This window comes from Schistocerca americana, chromosome 1, assembly GCF_021461395.2.
Source record: "Schistocerca americana isolate TAMUIC-IGC-003095 chromosome 1, iqSchAmer2.1, whole genome shotgun sequence".
NCBI lineage: Eukaryota > Metazoa > Arthropoda > Insecta > Orthoptera > Acrididae > Schistocerca > Schistocerca americana.
This window is the reverse complement of record NC_060119.1, coordinates 140,956,950-140,981,092: the sequence shown is the minus strand read 5'-3', so window position 1 is coordinate 140,981,092 and position 24,143 is coordinate 140,956,950. Positions and strand designations below refer to the sequence as shown.

The window sequence follows — 24,143 nt, the reverse complement described above, 5'->3', positions numbered from 1 at the left end:
TTGATATTTTATGTGCATCTGGAAAAAACTACAAATTCCACACATTTATTAAAAATAAAAGCTAATGGTTTGGCAACTGAATGAATTGTGTTTTTAATTATCTTATTTGATAACCAGTAAGTCCATACTTTTAGAACCTGAAAATTTGGATACACCTTTTATAACATCAGCGGGTATGACAGGCCTCCATTGAAATACCAAGTTAACAGGCAGTGGTGTTCCAACAAGGTGCATTGCAGATGAAATTGTTGCTTTAATACTGTTACTTATTTCTTTAACTGAGATTAAAAAGTACTGATTTAATTCCTCAGATTCAAACAGAGCTGTTTCTGTGCAGTTTGGTGTATTCTCGTGTTATTATTTGCAATGCTGCCTTGTTTTTATTGGGAGCCCTTTCTGTATAGTTTTCCACTGTTTGCTCTTTTGCCAGAAGTAGTTTAGCTTTGTAGAATTTTTTGCATTTCAGATATGACCTATGAATGTTCACGCTCTGTTCTGCCCCTTGGTTAGAGGTTCGCTTATGCATCTGGTGCAGCATATGCCTGTTTCCTCTAATTTCTGCTAGCTCTTCTGTAAACCAGTTCAGACTTTTCTTTTTAATTTCACTTGCATATCTTATTCTTTTTACTGGTGAGCAAGAATACCGTAAATCTGTGTACTTTTTAAAGAAGTTATCAAAGGTAATTTCAGCTTCCCTTTTCCAAGATTGACAATTTATATATAAAGTCCCAATCTGCACTTCCTAATCTATCAACAAACATACTTACGTACTCTTCCTTTTGCCCTTGTTCCATTACTACTTTATGTTCTTCAATTTTAACTGGTTGCCTCTTACAGAGTGCAAGGAGTAGTGGCTGATGATCTGCCACAATAACTGTTATTTATTTCATTGTAAGGCTTTCAAGAGAAACATTAACTGAGTTCACATGTGGAAATAGACAAGAATTGCTAGTTGCTAGAAGAGAGAAGCATGACATAAGATTAAGAGAGAAGGAAGGTGGAAGAACAGATGATATAATTATTCTCTGTCTGTATCTGTAAATTGCTCATACACCTTTGTGTATTTATTATACTTTAGCTGTTCCCCTTCTGTCCAAAATCATGGCCTAGATTTCATAATAATGGTTATGATGGGTTGTCAAGACTGCACAATTATTTACCCAAAGACAAGCTTTTCACAGGGACAGGAGTTCAATTCTCCTTCAAAGCAACCAGATAAGGTTTTTCTTGGTTACCCTGAACTGGGAAAGGCAAATACTAGTATGGTTTCTTTTCTCACCCCTCCCCAGTCTCTACTAGTAGCCTTCACCATTTGTAATGACCATGTCACTGATTTAGCACTAAACATTAATCTTCTTTGCATCTTTTATTCTGTTGAGGTAGTTCATTATTTGGCAAATTTTCAGTCATGTGACATTCATAACTGAGATCATCTCATTCATACTAAAATCTGTTTAAAATTTTCAAAATGATATTGATAACATGTAGCAATTTTTTGGTTTCTGTTTGAGTGATGATGAGCACCTTTAAACTGGTCTTAAAATTTTAAGAAGAAGATCCTTCAACTTATCCTTACCTCCACACTGAGTGGATGTACATCTACGTCAAAATTTCTCCAGTGGATAAGTCGCGAATGCATATGAGGACTAAAACATGCAGAGCATTGGCAGTTGTCCCTCAGCCAAGTTGTAGGAAACTTGTGCTGATCACCTTCTGGGAACTGTACTGACACCACCTCCCCCTGGACCAATGCTGTAGCTTTACTCTGCAAACAAAATTCAGGAACAGCTTTAATTTAACATTTATTACTGACTAAACTGTTTTCAAGAAATTGTGTATTGTTGTTTGTAGTTATTTTTGTGTCTGATGCAGAAAATCCTTTCAGAAATATTGAAATAGTATATGTAATGTGTATTATATATTATAAGCATTTTATAGATTTACATTTCAGAACTTAAGAATAACAGTGTGATTTTGTTGACATCACGGTACGGCAACTTGTGATTATCTCAAACTACTTACAAGAGAGAATTACCTTCTTGTGACAGTTAATGGTGTAACTGAGGTACCATATAGCTTAGATAAAATTATGGTGGTCATACAAAACAGTTATTTCGATTATGCAACAGAATCTGTACTTTGCATACATAAATAATTAATGTCACATTGTGTAATATTCTGACACAAATAAATATATAAGACTGTGGTACCAATCAGGAGAGCAAATAGTGACTGAAATGTATCACTTAGTGATCGCCTCTGGACAACATGGTGACTACAGTCATAGACTACAATTGCCATTTTGCTCTGGTCTTTGTTGAGAGAACATGTAGTGAAGAGGTATCTAGAACTTCATCTAGCTATAATTTCTGGTGCCCCTTCAATGTCAGGGAGACGTGAATTTCCACTATAGCAGTGCCTTTGCACTTCTCATGCTACCCAAAACATTCTCCAAGATGTTTCCCAGCCCTCCTGGTCACCAAGATCGTTAGACCTTCCCTTTCTTGGGCTTACAGGGAACACAATAGGACAAATTTGATTGGTTCACATTTCCAGCAACATCTTGAGACCAGCTGTGATAAACAGTGGAAAGGAAATGGGAAACTAGCTCACAACATAAGTTCTGACACCTCTGTTATCGGTGGTATATACAGTTATTGAACTGCACTGTAGCTACAGTAGGGTATTTACAGATAATGAAATTATTGTCCAAGATAGTCTGTTGCCATGTTTATGAATCTATGATCGTAGTCATACACAGTGTTCACTGACCTGTATAATAAGTTTTATTCTCCGTCTAGATTGCCTATATTTGTAAAATTGATTTTGCAAATATATTCAATCCAAATGGATAGTAAAACCTATTGTACAACATCTGATGTGAATTTTCTGTCGTAAGAGACAATACTGCTATGTCAATTTTTGCGAAAACTTCATTTCCAAAGTGCTAGTGCATCACAGTGTTCTTTATCCATTTTGTACCAGTCCAGTAAGTAGAAAAAGACAACAACTAATTTAGCCAAGCCACTAGACTTAAAGGTCTGTACAGATATTCTGTTTATCTTGTTCTGGTATACAGCAACAAATTCAGTAACAAGAAAATGAAGAAGAAAGATAGAATGCTTACCATGATAAGCATACAAATGTGACTGTTACACATGATAACTGAACACTGAATGTTTCATGTACTCCTTAGTCTTTAGTATCTAACTGAAAAGATAACACTCTTCTTGTCAAACTAAGCTTTATGTAAATTGAAGTCACATTGGTTACATATATGTTATTTAAAGTGTAAGAAATGTGTGAGTCCCTGGGATTGACTCATATCCTTACCTCTCCTGTGTGGCCCTTTTATAGCAAATGCACATGTGGCCTTTGTACTTTTTTTCTGTTAAAGTGAAATTTTAGAACCGACTGGAAAAAAAGATGTTTATCACAGGGCACATGACCAGTAATGCATCATGGAGAGTCAGACATCTTCCATATTTATGCCTATAAAAATGTGTTGACTAACTGAGTGAACATTGTTGTGGATCAAAACAACATCTGCACTGAGCATCCCATGCATCTTGCCTGAATGGTGCACTGCAATTTCCATGACTGGAAAATTAAAACTAATAGTTCATTTCTATGTAATGTTGCACCTGTTCTACCAGGTTGTTGTTGATGAGGGCTGAATGCACATTGTGTTCTTTACCATGGACATTTTATTAACATTCAGAAAGTTGCCTGCACCAACAGCTCAGTATGTTTGTTCATGGCATTCTTCTATACACTAGAAAAAAGATATGTTAATTTTTGATCAGTGCTACATTACTTGTCCCCAGACCTCTTCTCACAATGGCAGTATCAGGGATCTTGGAAACAATTATTACAAGTGATCACAAAACACCAACTGTTCCACACAATAGCTATGTCCTACATCTCCACACTTGGGGTACACTGCCTCCCCTTGTGCAATACAGGGTGTCCCAAGAGGACTGAACGGTCAGTATTTAGGCACAAATGACAGGAATGACCACTGGAAGCAACAAATTCTAGTAAACATGGGCTCTAAAATGTATATCCTATGAGCTACGAGCACTTCTTCATCGTTGGTACTTTTTTTATAATGCGTCTGCTTGTGCCTGTGTATGTGCGGATGGATATGTGTGTGTGTGCGAGTGTACCTGTCCTTTTTTCCCCCTAAGGTAAGTCTTTCTGCTCCCGGGGTTGGAATGACTCCTTACCCTCTCCCTTAAAACCCACATCCTTTTGTCTTTCCCTCTCCTTCCCTCTTTCCTGATGAAGCAACCGTTGGTTGCGAAAGCTTGAATTTTGTGTGTATGTTTGTGTGTCTATCAACCTGCCAAAGAATCATTTGAGATAGAGAAGAAGGCAAAAAACAGGAATCAACTAGATCAAGAGAAAGTGACTGAACTTATCATAGCAAACAAAAGTTATCACTATTGTTTTTATGTCTGACATTACCATGAAGTAAAACATATTTGGTGAGCACCCCAGCACCATCTATTGATGATTACATAACAGACTTCCCACTTTTTATGATAAATGTCTACTGTTTCAATCCAAAACAAATAAATAACTCCCTGAAGTTTACATTTGATGGTTGTTACAGTTAGGTTCATCATTATAAGCACGTCTGTGACTTGTACACACCTTGCAACTACATAAAAGCTATATACTTCTAAAGAAACTAAATAAAAATGGCATGATGACTTGTTGTATTAACGGTATTGAAATTTATTTTTCCTGGGTATAAGTACTGGAAACGAGATGTGTGTTACAATGTAACTTAATGAGGACAATCAACTAATTACACACAATATTAGATATACATGTCTTGTTAACAACACTGTGTTGATAGCTTAAAATTTCTAGCAATGAAGCTAGGGAAAAGGCCTACTTGAAATGTGATCCAATTCGCTCAGAAATCAGTGTCAATAGAATAACATTTACCAAACATGTTTTACAGTATGCTGGACACAACATTATGCAGAAATGGCAATAAAGCTAACAGTAGCTCTACAAGGTACAACTCAGTGCTCAGTGGTTAAGTGCCAGACTACAAATCTGGGGTCCAATCACCAATTAGCTGTAGGATTTTTTTCTGTTATTTAAATCTGTTTCACTTCTGGTAATGATGTGCAAGGTTTAAAAATGGCAAGTTGTTCCATGGATTGCAGTCCATGTTAAACTGCAGGCCTTGCAATAGCAGACTGCATAAGTCACGACAATTCCCCTAATATACCTCCACAGTCTTTCTCCTCTGTGTTCCATTACTCAACTTCTTGTGGTTTGCTGGTTCTAGCTGTGAACTCACGAATCATGTTAGACTTATTGCTGACATCAGGTAAGGTCAGGCTGTGAATGGATGCCTTTACCTGGGCTGGACTGTTAACAGACAAGCCAGATGCCCATCCATGTGCACTTAAAAGTATCCTGTGTTAAACACAGTTATCTTGCAACTTCTGGAATTCCTTGTCATTTTCGAGACACTTTAGTTTTCCTGCTACTTTATTCATTTTCACATGTGCAAAAGGATATGTAGCACCTTTCTTAGAGCCCTCAAAGGGAGAATGAGTAAAGAGTTAATAACTTAGCAGCAGTTTCCACACTATTGAGTGTCTAGCGTGTTCTTCCTGAATAAAAAAGATTTTTAAGAAATACAATCCGAAGTGAAATTCACCAGAACAGTGAAAAGTTGCAGGTCAGAAGATAAAAATTGGAGAGTTTCTCGACAAAAAATTATTTTCTACATAAAGTCCGTTAATCGTAAATTTGGAGTAATTAATATTTTGTCTTTTTTGGACACCAGGTGACAGATATGAAAACAAATATTTTATCTCCGATTTTTGGCAATTAGCTCTGCAAACATAAATTTCTAAAGGATTACCGTAGTAGTTATTGTTGAATGACGAAAGGGAGAATTAGTACCTTGTTCTTTAATTATTTTTTAGCACTGCAGATATTAAATTTCAATATGCTCTAAGCACAATTCAAATATCATTATGGATACTACATTATATGCCGCAGTAATAATATTTCATTAAATGGTGCTTTCTTCAAATGGCGGCTGAATGCACATGAAAGACATTCTAGCTTATTCGATTAATGAACCAGACCTAATCTCTGATATTGCCTGCGACCCCGCAGAGAGGAAGACAATTGAAAGTCCAAAGAGTAAAAAAAAGCAAATCGTTGTCTCGTTAGAAGTGGACAACGTACTTTACACATGTATTTTATCGGATAAGGCGTTAAAAAGAAAATGAAATGTTACAGGATACTTACAGAAAAGCTAAACTAGGAGTGCAACCAGAGGCAAGAGAACCACACAAAACAAAATGGTACGGAAGCAATGCGCTCAACAAATGTCAGACACATGCAGTCTCACGCAAGTGCTGCACTAAAGCACTTCAGTGATAAAATTTAAGGCGGGGCGAGTACACATGACTGTTCAGCCTAAACATCGAGAGGAGGAGGCCTATCTGCTAGAGAGTGAGTTTAGAACAGACAAGAAAGTCATCTCAGTCCCAAAGTCGTGTTTTGAGTGGCCTCTGGAGTTGCACCACTGCGAATTCAGCTTTTGGAACATAAACTCTTTATCACTGTGAATCTAACGCATCGGTTCTCAAATCACCCTAAAGGAGAGTTGTGGGACAAATGCGCTTACTACAGCCTTATCTTCCTGACGTCAGTGCGGTGTTTAATTATGGAAAATATTCTTTCCTTGTATTATGGAGACAACATTTTCTTTGTAGGAATTAACATGTACGGATTTAGCAATCACCAATCATGTGAAACTCAGCTATCTCTCCTCGTGACGAGAGAGGTATAAACAGCAGAGCCTCAGTTAATCCCATGTTTCGTTATTTCTGGAGAGCCTTGTATACGGTTCTGCACCACTGTCTAGTAAACTAATATGTGCTTACTGATTATTGGAAAACGTGGATTAGATTGAAGTTGGAGGCTTCCTAGCAGAGAGAACCCAATAGCTTACATTGTTTCTGACACACAGAACCCAAATTTTTATGTAATACTACTTGGGTACCCAGTGTTGCCTGAGTATGTTTTTATTCCTATCTTTTATTCCATCTCTTCCTTACCCCTCTCTCTGTCCATCACCTCCTCTTCCCTTTCTTTGTCCATCTCCTCCATCTCCTTCCTTTCTCTGTCCATTTCCTCCTCTACCCTCTATCTGCCCATTTCCCCCTCCCCTGTCTCTGTCCATCTCTTCCTCATCCTATCTGTGCCTGTCTCCTCACTTTCGCTGTCTGTTCATCTCTTCATCCTCCATTCTCTCTCTACATTATCACACTCTCCCCAACAGGTGGCTGGTGGTTCTCACCCCTACAGTATTTCTTTCCAGATTGTAACTAACATGAGTACCAAATTTGATTGAAATCGTTCCAAGGGTTAGGATGAGCTTTTTTTATCATGGCTTTGCTTGCATATGTACATGTCAAAAATATTCCCCACATATTTCATGTGCATTTGTACACATATTTCACCAATATGTCTAGCGAATTTCGCCCTGCAGTTTCATTTCCACGCAGTTTAATGTTTATGACGTTGTACACCCTGAACTACGTGCTGTACAATGATATAATTTTGCAGGTACACCCAGTGGTATATGTGGCTGCTGTCTGCGGAATGTGTTCTCAATGGTAATTAGTGGTAAAGAAGTAACAAAATAAAGCTTAATGCAAGATGCAGCAGTTTTTCACAAATCTCAGTGTTTATGACGTTATATCTCCTTAACTACTTGTAGTAAAACGGTAAATTTTTCTAGGTGCATTCAGCGGTATATGTGGATGCTGTATGCGAAATGTTCTGCGAATGGAGTTATTAGCAAAGAAGTAATAAATTAAAACGTCGTGAATGATGGGGCAGTTTTCGCGCATCTCAGCATTTGACGTCATATCTCCTAAACTGTGTGCCGTACAATGATATATTTTTGTATGGACATTAAGCGGCAAATGTGGCTACTGTCTGTGAAAAGTGTTGCGAATGGAGTAACTAGCAAGGCAGTAATAAATTTAAACGTCTTGCACGATGCTGTAGTTTTTAACGCATTCAATGTTTATGCCGTATGTTCTGAACGAAGTGTCGTACAGTGATATAATTTTTCCGGTACATTCAGTGGTATATGTGAATACTGTCTGCTAAGTGTGTTACAAATATAGTTAGTTGTAAAGAAGTAATAAATTTAAACGTCATGCTTCATACTGCAGTTTTACTGCATGAACAGCGAAAATGTAGTAAACAAGAAACACTTTTCCTTTCATTATTTGTGGGGGTCGTCAGCGATAAAAAGTTTCGTAAAGGTTTGAAATTATGTGAAAGTTTGTTGCAGATTTCTAAGTGCCCTCATTCTCAACTACTGGATGAAAAGTAAGTGTGTTCTCGCGTTGTGGAATGAACTGTTTTTTCACCCCTACCCCTTTGATAGGTGGATGGTTCTTACCCCCGCAATGATTTTTTCCAGACAGAAGATAATGTGTACACCAAGTCTGGTTGAAACCGGTCCACCGTGCATCCATTTTTATAATGTGGATTAACACGCAAAATATGTACATAGGTACTTACGTAATGAAAACGGGTAAAATATGTAAGAAAATATCTAATGTTACGAAGATATTTTTCCGAGCTGAAGAATGGTTTTGCCTGGTTATTCCTGCTTTCTATTCTCTTTCTGCTTTCTATTAGAAGTTACTTGCTCCATAAGTAAGTAAATTTTTGTAAACTCTCTGTTGGTATCCACCCATTGTAGATATTTACCCTTCTATACCAGTTTTGTTCAAAACTAAAGTCCGGGATTGCTTTGCGTTTTCTTTTTTCTTTTCAGTACTGTCCATAATTTGACTAGCATGTCTTTTAACTACTCCTCACTTTCTACCAAAACTGTTGGACCATTTGCGAGTGTAAACATGTCTCTTCCTCTTCTTGGCTATCTGCTTCTACGAGTACTTCCTTGTAATGTCTAATACTTTCTGGGTCTAATAACCGAGTTACTGGTCATAATGTTCGTCCGAGTCTTACAGTCCTCCTTGCTTTGACTTATTACCCATGCTTTCCAAGCCCCATTACAGCCACTTTTTCGTACAAATGCCAAATAACTCTGCTATCTTTGTATTTTAGTACAGTTTTTATATGTATCTCGTAAATATATTCTAATGTCACACTTTTGCAGGTCGACAATAGCAGCTTTATCCTTATGCATTCCTCTTCTTCCTTCTGTATGTATAGGCGTTTGCCTGTTTCACCGTCGTGACTGAAATTATCGGTCTTTCTACCTTTTCTTTGATTTTCCTAAAGATCATTTGCCCACTGGGTAATAATTCATTATGAATTCTGGTATTCTGTCGTCTTCCACTGTTGTGGTGCGGTCCTTCTAATTGTTCCTGTATTCTTTAATCTACTCGTTTAACCTTTTCACTCCCATTTCTTCTCTGATGTCAGAAGTCTTCGTCGTGTCGGGTTCGATGCACACAGCTACTCTCCTTAGGAATCACATCTCCGAGTAGAATAAATTCCTTTCGTTGAGTCATAAATGTAATAAATTAACTTACTGCCTGAGCATGTCATCAGTGTAAATATTAAAAAGAATCGGAGACAAACTGCTTCAAATTTGTCCTGGTCTTAAATTTTCCATTTCCTGCAATGGCGATTTAGTACTGATTCTCCTGTTCCTCTGTCTCTTCAAAAACCGAACTAGTGTCTGCTGAGGATTACGCTTGACGTATGAGTAGAGTTGTAAAACTCCTGTAGGCTATCGTAGACTGTCGAAGTAAGCGTGGACTATGGTACTTTTCCTACTAGCTTTCGTCAGTTAAGATGGTACCCGCGTAGCCTGTACGTTAGGTGTGTTGCATACCTATGGGCGTTACCTCATAACGACGACTTTCTTTGCGTATGCGATCAGTGCCTTGCTAGATTCCCCTAAAAACCAGAAGCAGTGAACCGTCTAGAAAATGAGTGAGGATATATAAAGGACTGGGTAACCTACGGAACACTTCTGTTCTACATTGTTATCCTCCTGTCTGTTACTTAAAAGTAAACAGTATTTATAGCAAAATTGAAACTGTCAATGTTTAATTCATGTCTTATTCGAAAATCGTTGATTTGTAAAGTGAAACGGATGTAGTCGTAAAAATAAAGAAAAGAATACACACTTATCACATAGCGCTAGAAAATACAATTTCCTCACCAAAAAGATAAAATAAAAAACCTCAAAACACTAATATATCTAACATCGCATCAATACTTCATCAAACTTCGATAAAACATATTTCTGTTATTCATAAACAACTTTCGCATTTATAAATAATAACATGAAATTCTTGCCTTTGATCATCATGAAGAACGCTCTGCTGAATACAAAATAACAACAATAATTGCATGTAAACTGACTTGCATCAAAAGTAATTGCTTTCGTTACCCAAAAGGGCAGAATTTACGTGAGCAACCAATTTTTATTAGCTATAAAATAGAATTTATATTCAGTAAGGAAATAAAATATACAACGGACTAACACTAAATGAAGTGCGGTCCTAATTAAGTGCAAAACAAACAACCAAACAACAAAAATAGAAAGAGAAATCGTCGACTTCCAATTTCTCTCACACACATTCATTTATGTTTCTTTCCCTACCAATACTACAGACAATGCTACCATTTAGTACGTCATTTACACCGATCAGTCAGAACATTATGACCAACGACCCACTATCGATATAAACCCGTCCAGGTGATAGCAGCGTCACCTGGCGAGGAACGCCTGCTAGTCAGACACACGTACGGTGCGTGTGGTATCAGTGAGTGTGCTGTCCGTGTGTAGAATGGGGAAGGCGCGCGATCCATCTGAGTTTGACCGAGTGCAGATTGAGACGGGCCGGAAGCTTGGAACAAGAACTTCGGAAACTGCACGACTTGTCGGGTGTTAGAGGAGAGCTGTTGCAAGTGTCTTCAACAGAACCAAGGTGGAACTACGTCCACACGTCGTGGACTTCATCGGCCAGCCCTCATTACAAACGTCGGACGTCATGGGCTGGGCTGACTGGTAAAACACGACAGACAGCGAAATGTTGCAAAACTTACATCAGACTTTAATGCTGGGCACAGCACAAATGTGTCTCAGCACACAGTGCGCCGAACGCTCCTAACGATGGGCCTCCGCAGTCTACGACCCATGCATGTGTCAGTGTTAACACCACGACATCGGCCACTGCGACTGAAATAGGCACGTGACTATCGACACTGCACGTTGGCGCAGTGGGGTGAAGAATCCCAGTCCCTTCTTCATCGTGCCGACGGGGCTGCGCGAATCCGTCGTTTGCCAGGGGAACACCTCCTTGACACCTTTACTGTGGGGTAGAGACATGCTCTCGGGAACATCCACGTTGGCACCCATGGGTTCAGTGGAGCTCATGCAAGGAACCATGACGGCCAAGGAGTATCGTGCGCTGCTTGCAGACCACGTACTCCCCTTCATGGCGATGAAGTTTCCCTTCGGTAGTGGCATTTTTCAACGAGATAATGCCCGATGTCACAAGGCCAGGAGTGTGGTGGAGTGGTTCGAGGAAAACAGTGGTGAGCTTCAATTGTTGTGCTGGTGCCCCCACTCGTCAGATCGGAACCAGGTCAACACACCTGGGATGTGACAGTACGTGGCGTCAGAGCTCATCGCACCCTCCTCGGAATTTGCGGGAGTTAGGTGACTCGTGTGTGCTGATGTATCAACTCCCTTCATCGACCTACCAACGCCTCACTGCTTCCATCCCACGACGCGTCGCCACTGTTATCCGTACCGAAGGTGGACATACCGGCTATTAAGCAGGTCAATTATTCAAAAACAGTCTTAATCGCATTTCCTATTATTATACCGCCAACCGGTTTCAACCCGACGTAGGGGTCATCTTCTGGGAGTTTACACTGCGGAATTATATACACTCCTGGAAATGGAAAAAAGAACACATTGACACCGGTGTGTCAGACCCACCATACTTGCTCCGGACACTGCGAGAGGGCTGTACAAGCAATGATCACACGCACGGCACAGCGGACACACCAGGAACCGCGGTGTTGGCCGTCGAATGGCGCTAGCTGCGCAGCATTTGTGCACCGCCGCCGTCAGTGTCAGCCAGTTTGCCGTGGCATACGGAGCTCCATCGCAGTCTTTAACACTGGTAGCATGCCGCGACAGCGTGGACGTGAACCGTATGTGCAGTTGACGGACTTTGAGCGAGGGCGTATAGTGGGCATGCGGGAGGCCGGGTGGACGTACCGCCGAATTGCTCAACACGTGGGGCGCGAGGTCTCCACAGTACATCGATGTTGTCGCCAGTGGTCGGCGGAAGGTGCACGTGCCCGTCGACCTGGGACCGGACCGCAGCGACGCACCGATGCACGCCAAGACCGTAGGATCCTACGCAGAGCCGTAGGGGACCGCACCGCCACTTCCCAGCAAATTAGGGACACTGTTGCTCCTGGGGTATCGGCGAGGACCATTCGCAACCGTCTCCATGAAGCTGGGCTACGGTCCCGCACACCGTTAGGCCGTCTTCCGCTCACGCCCCAACATCGTGCAGCCCGCCTCCAGTGGTGTCGCGACAGGCGTGAATGGAGGGACGAATGGAGACGTGTCGTCTTCAGCGATGAGAGTCGCTTCTGCCTTGGTGCCAATGATGGTCGTATGCGTGTTTGGCGCCGTGCAGGTGAGCGCCACAATCAGGACTGCATACGACCGAGGCACACAGGGCCAACACCCGGCATCATGGTGTGGGGAGCGATCTCCTACACTGGCCGTACACCACTGGTGATCGTCGAGGGGACACTGAATAGTGCACGGTACATCCAAACCGTCATCGAACCCATCATTCTACCATTCCTAGACCGGCAAGGGAACTTGCTGTTCCAACAGGACAATGCACGTCCGCATGTATCCCGTGCCACCCAACGTGCTCTAGAAGGCGTAAGTCAACTACCCTGGCCAGCAAGATCTCCGGATCTGTCCCCCATTGAGCATGTTTGGGACTGGATGAAGCGTCGTCTCACGCGGTCTGCACGACCAGCACGAACGCTGGTCCAACTGAGGCGCCAGGTGGAAATGTCATGGCAAGCCGTTCCACAGGACTACATCCAGCATCTCTACGATCGTCTCCATGGGAGAATAGCAGCCTGCATTGCTGCGAAAGGTGGATATACACTGTACTAGTGCCGACATTGTGCATGCTCTGTTGCCTGTGTCTATGTGCCTGTGGTTCTGTCAGTGTGATCATGTGATGTATCTGACCCCAGGAATGTGTCAATAAAGTTTCCCCTTCCTGGGACAATGAATTCAAGGTGTTCTTATTTCAATTTCCAGGAGTGTATATCCGTAAGAAAGAGGGACGAAGTAGTGAAGGCAGCAGAGCATCAAGTAGGTAAAAAGACGAGGGCTAGTAGAAATCCTTGGGTAACAGAAGAAATATTGAATTTAATTGATGAAAGGAGAAAATATAAAAATGCAGTAAATGAAGCACGCAAAAAGGAATACAAACGTCTCAAAAACGAGATCGACAGGAAGTGCAAAAGGCTAAGCAGGCATGGCTAGAGGACAAATGTAAGGATGTAAAGGTTTATCTCACTAGGGGTAAGATACAGTCTACAGGAAAATTAAAGAGACCTTTGGAGAAAGGACAATCACTTGCATGAATATCAAGAGCTCAGATGGAAACCCAGTTCTAAGCAAGAGGGGAAAGCAGAAAGGTGGAAGGAGTATATAGAGGATCTATACAAGGGCGATGTACTTCAGGACAATATTATGGAAATGGAAGAGGCTGTAGATGAAGATGAAATGGGAGATACGATACTGCGTGAAGAGTTTGACAGAGCAATGAAAGACTTAAGTCGAAACAAGGCCCCGGGAGTAGACAACATTCCATTAGAGCTACTGACAGCCTTGGGAGAGCCAGTCCTGACAAAACTCTACCATCTGGTGAACAAGATGTACGAGTCAAGCGAAATACCCTCAGACTTCAAGAAGAATATAATAATTCCAATCCCAAAGAAAGCAGGTGTTGACAGATGTGAAAATTACCGAACTATCAGTTTAATAAGTCACAGCTGCAAAATATTAACGCGAATTCTTTACAGACGAATGGAAAAACTGGTAGAAGCCGACCTCGGGGAAGATCAGTTTGGATTCCGTAGAAATGTTGGAACACGCGAGGCAATACTGACCTTACGACTTATCTTAGAAGGAAGATTGAGGAAAGACAAACCTACGTATCTAGCATTTGTAGACTTAGAGAAAGCTTTTGACAATGTTGGCTGGAGTACTCTCTTTCAAATTCTAAAGGTGGCAGGGGTAAAATACAGGGAGCGAAAGGCTATTTACAATTTGTACAGAAACCAGATGGCAATTATAAGAGTCGAAGGGCATGAAAGGGAAGCAGTGGTTGGGAAAGGAGTGAGACAGGGTTGTAGCCTCTCCCCGATGTTATTCAATCTGTATATTGAGCAAGCAGTGAAGGAAACAAAAGAAAAATTTGGAGTAGGTATTAAAATCCAGGGAGAAGAAATAAAAACTTTGAGGTTCGCCGATGACACAAAGGACTTGGAAGAGCAGTTGAACGGAATGGACAGTGTCTTGAAAGGAGGATATAAGATGAACATCAACAAAAGCAAAACGAGGATAATGGAATGTGGTCGAATTAGGTCGGGTGATGCTGGGGGAATTAGATTAGGAAATGAGACACTTAAAGTAGTAAAGGAGTTTTGCTATTTGGGGAGCAAAATAACTGATGATGGTCGAAGTAGAGAGGATATAAAATGTAGAATGGCAATGGCAAGGAAAGCGTTTCTGATGATGAGAAATTTGTTAACATAGAGTATAGATTTAGGTGTCAGGAAGTCGTTTCTGAAAGTATTTGTATGGAGTGTAGCCATGTATGGAAGTGAAACATGGACAATAAATAGTTTGGACAAGAAGAGAATAGAAGCTTTTGAAATGTGGTGCTACAGAAGAATGCTGAAGATTAGATGGGTAGATCACATAACTAATGAGGAGGTATTGAACAGAATTGGAGAGAAGAGGAGCTTGTGGCACAACTTGACTAGAAGAAGCGATCGGTTGGTAGGACATGTTCTGAGACATCGAGGGATCACCAATTTAGTATTGGAGGGCAGCGTGGAGGGTAAAAATCGTAGAGGGAGACCAAGAGATGAATACACTAAGCAGATTCAGAAGGATGTAGGCTGCAGTAGGTATTGGGAGATGAAGAAGTTTGCACAGGATAGTGTAGCATGGAGACCTGCATCAAACCAGTCTCAGGACTGAAGACCACAACAACAAAACAACAACAAGAAATCTAAAAATAGGATAGAAGTTTACGACACATTTGTAGTACCCATTAAAGGAATTAAAGTATTAAAATAATGAAAGGAAAAGTAGCATCATTGTGTACAAATAACATTTTCGAATAGCTCGAAAAATTTTTTTTAGGTAGGTGGTCATAATGTTCTGGCTGATCAGTGTATGTAGTGTATCAACATTACCGAACGGTAGTATTGGTAGAGTGTAACTCTACTTATTAGCCTCCCTTCCTAAATTGACGGAGGCACGGTCGTAGCGCGAAGAGTGTGTGGCGGCGTGCGCAGCCCATGCACGCTATCTGCTGGTTCCGCGAGGCGCGTTCTCCCGTCGTCCCGTCCGGTCCCTATTGAGTGCGTCCCTCCCACTCCCGCTTGCCGTCTTATCCGGGTCGCGCTCGTTCCGCTCGCCACAGCCTCTTAAAAGCTGGCCGAGAAAGTTTGTCAGCTTTCGTGAGCCCGTAGCTGCTTCCGGCTGCGCTGCCGTGAAATACTTCGGGCTTGCGGGTCCTCTGCTTCTTTGTGTTTTAACTACTCTGGCGGGAGTCGAAAGTGTTATACTCCGTCAACACCTTGACCAGTCGCTGCCTAACTGATACTCCAGTATTTTCGTGCCTGTGGGATATCTTGATTAAAATTGCATCCTCGTGTGAGTTCATTTTCAGCACAGAAAGATGTCCTACCTGTTTATTGTTATGGTCTTCAGTCCAGAGACTGGTTTGATGCTGCTCTCCATTCTTCTCTATCCTGTGCAAGTTTCATCATCTCCCAGTACCTACTACAACCTACATCCTTCTGAATCTGCTTAGTGTATTCATCTCTTGGTCTGCCTCTACGATTTTTACCCTCCACGCTGCCTCCCCAATATTACATTGGTGATCCCTTTACGCTTCAGAATATGCCCTACCAACCGATCCCTTCTTCTAGTCGTGCCACAAATTTCTCTTCTCCCCAATTCTATTCAATACCTCCTCATTAGTTATGTGGTCTACCCATTTAATATTCAACATTCTTCTGTATCACCACATTTCAAAAGCTTCTATTCTCTTCTTGTCCAAACTATTTATCGTCCATGTTTCATTTCCATACATGGCTACACTCCATACAAATACTTTCAGAAACGACTTCCTGACACTTAAATCAATACTCGATGTTAACAAATTTCTCTTCTTCAGAAACGCTTTCCTTGCCATTGCCAGTGTACATTTTATATCCTCTCTACTTCGACCATCATCAGTTATTTTGCTCCCCAAATAGCAAAACTCCTATACTACTTTCATTTCCTAATCTAATTCCCTCAGCATCACCCGACTTAATTCAACTACATTCCAATATCCTCGTTTTTCTTTTGTTGATGTTCATCTTATGTCCTCCTTTCAAGACACTGTCCATTCCATTCAACTGCTCTTCCAGGTCCTTTGCTGTCTCTGACAGAATTACAATGTAATCGGCGAACCTCAAAGTTTATAAGTCTTCTCCATGGATTTTAATTCCTACTTCGAATTTTTGTTTTATTTCCTTTACTGCTAGATGTGAAGAATGATGTACAGTAAGTCTTAGGTTGGTGCATAAGTCCGTAGCGTTTCTCCACAAGTTTAACAAACACAACGTATACGCATAACAGAGACTTTAGTCATCAATAATATATTCTCGTTTACTATTTGCAACAATCTGCCAACGTTGGGGCAGCTTTTAGATTCCACGATTGTAGAAATCCCCTGGTTTTGAGACGAATTTCATCTGGAAAGGAAGTTACTTGAAGGTTATTCGACAGCGAGCGGAAAAGATGAAAATCTGAGGGCGCAAGATTAGTTGACTAAGATGGGTGCGGGATGACTTTCCAATCCAACTCCTCTATAGTGCCAGCGGGCGTTGTTGTGAAGCAGCATCATTTAACGCCGTCTTCCTGGTCGTTGTTCTTGGATTGAGTCTGCAGGACGTCTCAGTTGTTGACAACAAATGTCAGCAGTGGTGGTTACACCTCAGGGAAATAACGCGTAGTACAAAAAACAGTTTCTGTCCCACCAGATCCATAACATTATCTTTTGTACACTCATACTGATAAATTAAGGATAATTGCAGAATGTGGTGCCACACAACGTGGCACTACACAAAACTGGCGCTAATAGCATAGGCACATAGGGAACACACACGACACATATCTGTAAGTCCACGATATTGATGATAAGTTGAGAAAAACGTCCCGAAACACATCTGCTACAAAACGCCACTGTTTCCTGCACATGCACCCCGACATCAATATGGGATATGATCACCATGCACAAGTACACAGGCCGCACTCTGGATCAGGTGGTCGAGAAGCTGCTCGGGTATAGCCCCCCATTCTTGCACCAGTGCCTGTCGGAGTTCCTAAAGTGTCGTAGGGGTTTGAAGGCGTGCAGCGATACGTCGACCGACAGCGTCCCAGACGGTCTCGATCGGGTTTTAGATCTGGAGAACAGGGAGACCACTCCATTCGCCTGATATCTTCTGTTTCAAGTACTCCTCCACGATGGCAGCTCGGTGGGGCCGTGTGTCATCACCTCTGAAAAGGCGGATATACTGGTTCAAAATGACGTCCCAACACACCTGACCTGTTACAGTTCCTCTGTCAAAGACATGCAGGTGCGTACGTGCACCAATCAGAATCCCACCCCACATCACGACCTCCATACAGGTCCCTTTGAAGGACATTAATGGTATCTGGTTCCTGGTTCACGCTAGATGAAAACCCGACGAGAATCACTGTTCAGACTATACCTGGACTCGTCTGTGAACATAACCGGGGGCCTCTGTTCCAATGACTATGTACTGTGTTCTTGACACCAGGCTTTATGGGCTCTCCTGTAACCAGAGGTCAGTGGAATGCACCTTGTAGGTCTCCGGATGAATAAACCATGTCTGTTCAGTCGTCGATAGATTGTGTGTCTGGGAACAACTGTTCCAGTGGCTGCGGTAACGTCCCGAGCAAGACTACCTGCAGTACACCGTCTGCGGGCACTTGTGGTGGGATATCGGTCTTCTTGTGGTGTTGTACACTGTGGACATCCCGTATTGTAGCGTCTGGACACGTTTCCTGTCTACTGGAATCGTTGCCATAATCTTGAGATCACACTTTGTGGCACACGGAGGGCCCGTGCTACGACCTGCCGTGTTTGACCAGCCTCCAATCGCCTTGGTATTCTACCCCTCATAACGTCATCAGGATGTGTTCTCCGAGCCATTTTCAACACACAGTCACCATTAGCACGTCTGAAAACGTCTGCACGCTTACTCGCTGCACCGTACTCTGACATGCACCAACACACCTCCGCGTATGACTGTGTCAGCGCCACCGTGCGACGACCGCAGGTCAGATGCACCGCATGGTCATACCCCGAAGTGATTTAAACCCGCAAACCGCCCGCCAGAGCTTTGTTTCACTAAGTACCAACATTATCCTTAATTTATGAGCACCAGAGCGTTGTTTCACTAAGTACCAACATTATCCTTAATTTATGAGCATGAGTGTAGATGCGCGCAGGTCTTTGTGCGGGGAGCTGCTTCGTTTGCACTCAACCAAACCTCTGTTTTCCTATATCTGCAGTGACGATGCAGGAACGAAATGATTAGGGTTGTTCAGGAGCCAATTGATGATAATGGAGAGATACACATATGGCTACTCAATTTTTTTTTGTGATTTTGGCTTACAGATTTCCCGTGACATAAAAATGTCGCACGATCGTGGAATGACCACAGTTCATCACATTTACTGTCCGCCCCCCGGTAGCTGAGTGGTCAGCGCGACAGAATGTCAAACCTAAGGGCCCGGGTTCGATTCCCGGCTGGGTTGGAGATTTTCTCCGCTCAGGGTGTCGTGTTGTTCTAATCATCATCATTTCATCCGCATTGACGCGCAAGTCACCAAAGTGGCGTCAAATCGAAAGACTTGCATCCGGCGAATGGTCTACCCAACGGGAGGCCTTAGTCAAATGGTTCAAATGGCTCTGAGCACTATGGGACTTAACATCTATGGTCATCAGTCCCCTAGAACTTAGAACTACTTAAACCTAACTAACCTAAGGACATCACACAACACCCAGTCATCACGAGGCAGAGAAAATCCCGGGAGGCCATAGTCACACGACATTTACATTTACATCACATTTGCTAGTTCTCGAGTACACTAACGTAGATCATTGTTGACTGATGCCTTTAAACGATCTTCATCAAACCCTGAAAGTCTTCCTGAACTTGGAGAGTCACTAATGTCAGAAGAATCCTCCTTGAAACGAGGAAACCATTTTCTTGGCTTACTCTGATAGTGATAATGTGTGTGAAATCTTATGGGACTTAACAGCTAAGGTCACAGTCCCTAAGGTTACACGCTACTTAACCTAAATTATCCTAAGGACAAACACACACACCCATGCCCGAGGGAGGACTCGAACCTCCACCGGGACCAGCCGCACGGTCCATGACTGCAGCGCCCGGACCGCTCGGCTAATCTCGCGCGGCCTGACTTACTCTGTCCATTGGCATTATGCCCATACACAGCGAAAATGGTTGTGGCTGCCTCCGCTGCTGTCATCCCTCTACTGAATTTAAAGAGAAGAGTATGCCGGAAATGTTCCGATTTCTCCACTTGGCGCTCCGTTTTCTTGCGTCCACAGCTCCACCCACTGTCTCCAAATGACAAACTTACAATAAGAACTACAAGTTAAAAAAATGACAATCGTCAAATAATCCCATAGCAACCGAAACACCAACATGCAAAACGGAAACGCTATGAACTTATGCAAGAACCTAATTCATGATGGGTGTCGGGTGTATCTAACGTAACTGGAGCTTTTCAGCTGCAGATCGGAACTCGCAAGTGGGATGCCTCAGACACGGCTAACCAATTCGGCTCATATTTGGCGGGTCGCTTGTGTGCAACCTAAAATGAGAGACTAAGATAAACTCATGTTCAGAAAAAACAGAACACCTTGAACGACTAGAGATAGGAGGTTCATATTCACAGAACTTGTACATTAGTATGTTCTGTAGAAATGATTAGCATCTGAACCATGTCGGCTCGCGAGTTCGAGGTCAACATCGATATCGCGGCGCAACACCATCCACCAGTAAAATCTGTCTGTGGCTCTCGTTGTCACTATAAACCGAAGTTAATGGATCAATGTAACGAGCGGCTGTGCAGAATACCTCGCAGACGTATGCGCGAACTGTACCGTCAAATCAGTGAGTTTGAAAGAGCGCGCATTATTGACACGGGAGAACGTAATGCATCCATCCGGGAAATTGCTACTCGTATGGGATAAAGTGTAAAGTGTTTAGGCAGGGCGTTGGACGTGTGTAGAATGGTTCACGAAAGGCTGTAGAACACGCCAAGATAGGTCAGGTCGCACCACCCAGACTCTCCCCCCCCCCCCCCCCCCCCCCCACCCGAAGATCTACACCTCATCCGAATGGCATTGCAGGACAGATGACAGATCTACATCCTCTTCGGCTCTGGCGCAACTTTGGAACAGTGTAACACATCGAACACGATCAGCGGTGACAGTCCGTAGTAGTTCATTATGGCGTGTGTCACGCGCGTCGTCCACTTCTCCCCCTGCCTTTGACGAATGTGCAGAAACATGCTAGACTGCTCTGGTGTATGGAACGACGTCACGGGGCACAGGAATGGCATCATCTACATCTACATCTACTTGATTACTCTGCTATTCACAATAAAGTGCCTGGCAGAGGGTTCAATGAACCACCTTCAAGCTGTCTCTCTCTACCGTTCCACTCTCGAACGGCACGCGGGAAAAACGAGCACTTAAATTTTTATGTGCGACCCCTGTTTTCTCTTATTTTATCGTGATGACCATTTCTCCCTACGCAGGTGGGTGCCAACAGAATGTTTTCGCAATCGGAGGAGAATACTGGTGACTGAAATTTCATGAGCAGATCCCGTCGCAACGAAAAACGTCTTTGTTTTAATGATTGCCACTCCAATTCACGTATCATGTCTGTGACACTATCTCCCCTGTTTCCCGATAACGAGCTGCCCTGCTTTATACTTTTTCGATGTCTTCCGCGAGCCCCACCTGATGCGAATCCCACACCGCACAGCAGTACTCCAGAATAGGGCGGACAAGCGTGGTGTAAGCAGTCTCTTTAGTAGACCTGTTGCACCTTCTAGGTGTTCTGCGAATGAATCGCAGTCTTTGGTTTGCTCTACCCACAATGTTATTTATGTGATCGTTCCAATTTAGGTTATTTGTAATTGTAATCCCTAAGTATTTAGTTGAAATTACAGCCCTCAGATTTGTGTGACTTATCGCGTAATCGAAATTTAGCTGATTTCTTTTAGTACTCTTGTGAATAACTCCACACTTTTCCTTATTCAGGGTCTACTGTCACTTTTCGCACCATACAGGTTGTTGTTGTTGTGGTCCTCAGTCCTGAGACCGGTTTGATGCAGCTCTCCATGCTACTCTATCCTGTGCAAGCTGCTTCATCTCCCAGTACCTACTGCAACCTACATCCTTCTGAATCTGCTTAGTGTATTCATCTCTTGGTCTCCCTCTACGATTTTTACCCTCCACGCTGCCCTCCAATACTAAATTGGTGATACCTTGATGCCTCAGAACATGTCCTACCAACCGATCCCTTCTTCTGGTCACGTTGTGCCACAAACTTCTCTTCACCCCAATCCTATTCAATACTTCCTCATTAGTTATGTGATCTACCCAGCTAATCTTCAGCATTCTTCTGTAGCACCACATTTCGAAAGCTTCTATTCTCTTCTTGTCCAAACTATTTATCGTCCATGTTTCACTTCCATACATGGCTACACTCCATACAAATACTTTCAGAAATGACTTCCCGACACTTCAATCTATACTCGATGTTAACAAATTTCTCTTCTTCAGAAACGCTTTCCTTGCCATTGCCAGTCTACATTTTATATCCTCTCTACTTCGACCATCATCAGTTATTTTGCTCCCCAAATAGCAAAACTCCTTTACTACTTTAAGTGTCTCATTTCCTAATCTAATTCCCTCAGCATCACTCGACTTAATTCCACTACATTCCATTATCCTTGTTTTGCTTTTGTTGATATTCATCTTATATCCTCCTTTCAAGACACTGTCCATTCCATTCAACTGCTCTTCCTTTGCTGTCTCTGACAGAATTACAATGGCATCGGCGAACCTCAAAGTTTTTATTTCTTCTCCATGAATTTTAATACCTACTCCGAATTTTTCTATTGTTTCCTTTACTGCTTGCTCAATATACAGATTGACCAACATCGGGGAGAGGCTACAACCCTGTCTTACTCCCTTCCCAACCACTGCTTCCCTTTCATACCCCTCGACTCTTATAACTGCCATCTGATTTCTGTACAAATTGTAAATAGCCTTTCGCTCCCTGTATTTTACCCCTGCCACCTTTAGAATTTGAAAGAGAGTATTCCAGTCAACATTGTCAAAAGCTTTCTCTAAGTCTACAAATGCTAGAATCGTAGGTTTGCCTTTCCTTAATCTTTCTTCTAAGATAAGTCGTAAGGTCAGTATTGCCTCACGTGTTCCAGTGTTTCTACGGAATCCAAACTGATCTTCCCCGAGGTTGGCTTCTACTAGTTTTTCCATTCGTTTGTAAAGAATTCGTGTTAGTATTTTGCAGCTGTGACTTATTAAACTGATAGTTCGGTAATTTTCACATCCATCAACACCTGCTTTCTTTGGGATTGGAGTTATTATATTCTTCTTGAAGTCTGAGGGTATTTCGCCTGTTTCATACATCTTGCTCACCAGATGGTAGAGTTTTGTCAGGACTGGCTCTCCCAAGGCCGTCAGTAGTTCCAATGGAATGTTGTCTACTCCGGGGGCCTTGTTTCGACTCAGGTCTTTCAGTGCTCTGTCAAAATCTTCACGCAGTATCATATCTCCCATTTCATCTTCATCTACATCCTCTTCCATTTCCATAATATTGTCCTCAAGTACATCGCCCTTGTATAGACCCTCTATATACTCCTTCCACCTTTCTGCTTTCCCTTCTTTGCTTAGAACTGGGTTTCCATCTGAGCTCTTAATATTCATACAAGTCGTTCTCTTATCTCCAAAGGTGTCTTTAATTTTCCTGTAGGCAGTATCTATCTTACCCCTAGTGAGATAGGGCTCTACATTCTTACATTTGTCCTCTAGCCATGCCTGCTTAGCCATTTTGCACTTCCTGTCGATCTCATTTTTGAGACGTTTGTATTCCTTTTTGCCTGCTTCATTTACTGCATTTTTATATTTTCTCCTTTCATCAATTAAGTTCAATATTTCTTCTGTTACCCAAGGATTTCTACTAGCCCTTGTCTTTTTACCTACTTGATCCTCTGCTGCCTTCACTACTTCATCCCTCAAAGCCACCCATTCTTCTTCTACTGTATTTCTTTCCCCCATTCCTGTCAATTGTTCCCTTATACTCTCCCTGAAACTCTGTACAACCTCTGGTTCTTTCAGTTTATCCAGGTCATATCTCCTTAAATTCCCACCTTTTTGCAGTTTCTTCAGTTTTAATTGTGGTCAGACTCCACATCTGCCCCTGGACATGTCTTACAATTTAAAACCTTGTTCCTAAATCTCTGTCTTACCATTATATAATCTATCTGATACCTTTTAGTATCTCCAGGGTTCTTCCATGTATACAACCTTCTTTCATGATTCTTAAGCCAAGTGTTAGCTATGATTATGTTGTGCTCTGTGCAAAATTCTACCAGGCGGCTTCTTCTTTCATTTCTTAGCCCCAATCCATATTCACCTACTATG

At 42.3% G+C, this 24,143-nt stretch overlaps 1 protein-coding gene across 3 annotated transcripts in view; it reads right to left on the bottom strand.

Moving 5' to 3' along the window:
* The window catches only part of LOC124620705 (gamma-butyrobetaine dioxygenase-like), a 203,852-nt gene that overhangs the window by 55,364 nt on the left and 124,345 nt on the right, over nucleotides 1-24,143 (bottom strand). For 2 of the 3 annotated variants that reach the window (XM_047147088.1, XM_047147089.1), the window contains exon 3: nucleotides 1,577-1,765. The exons of the other annotated variant lie outside the window; for it this stretch is intronic. In XM_047147088.1, coding sequence (XP_047003044.1) covers nucleotides 1,577-1,765 — 189 coding nt within the window. The remainder of the gene's footprint in view (nucleotides 1-1,576; nucleotides 1,766-24,143) is intronic. 3 annotated transcript variants of the gene reach the window in all.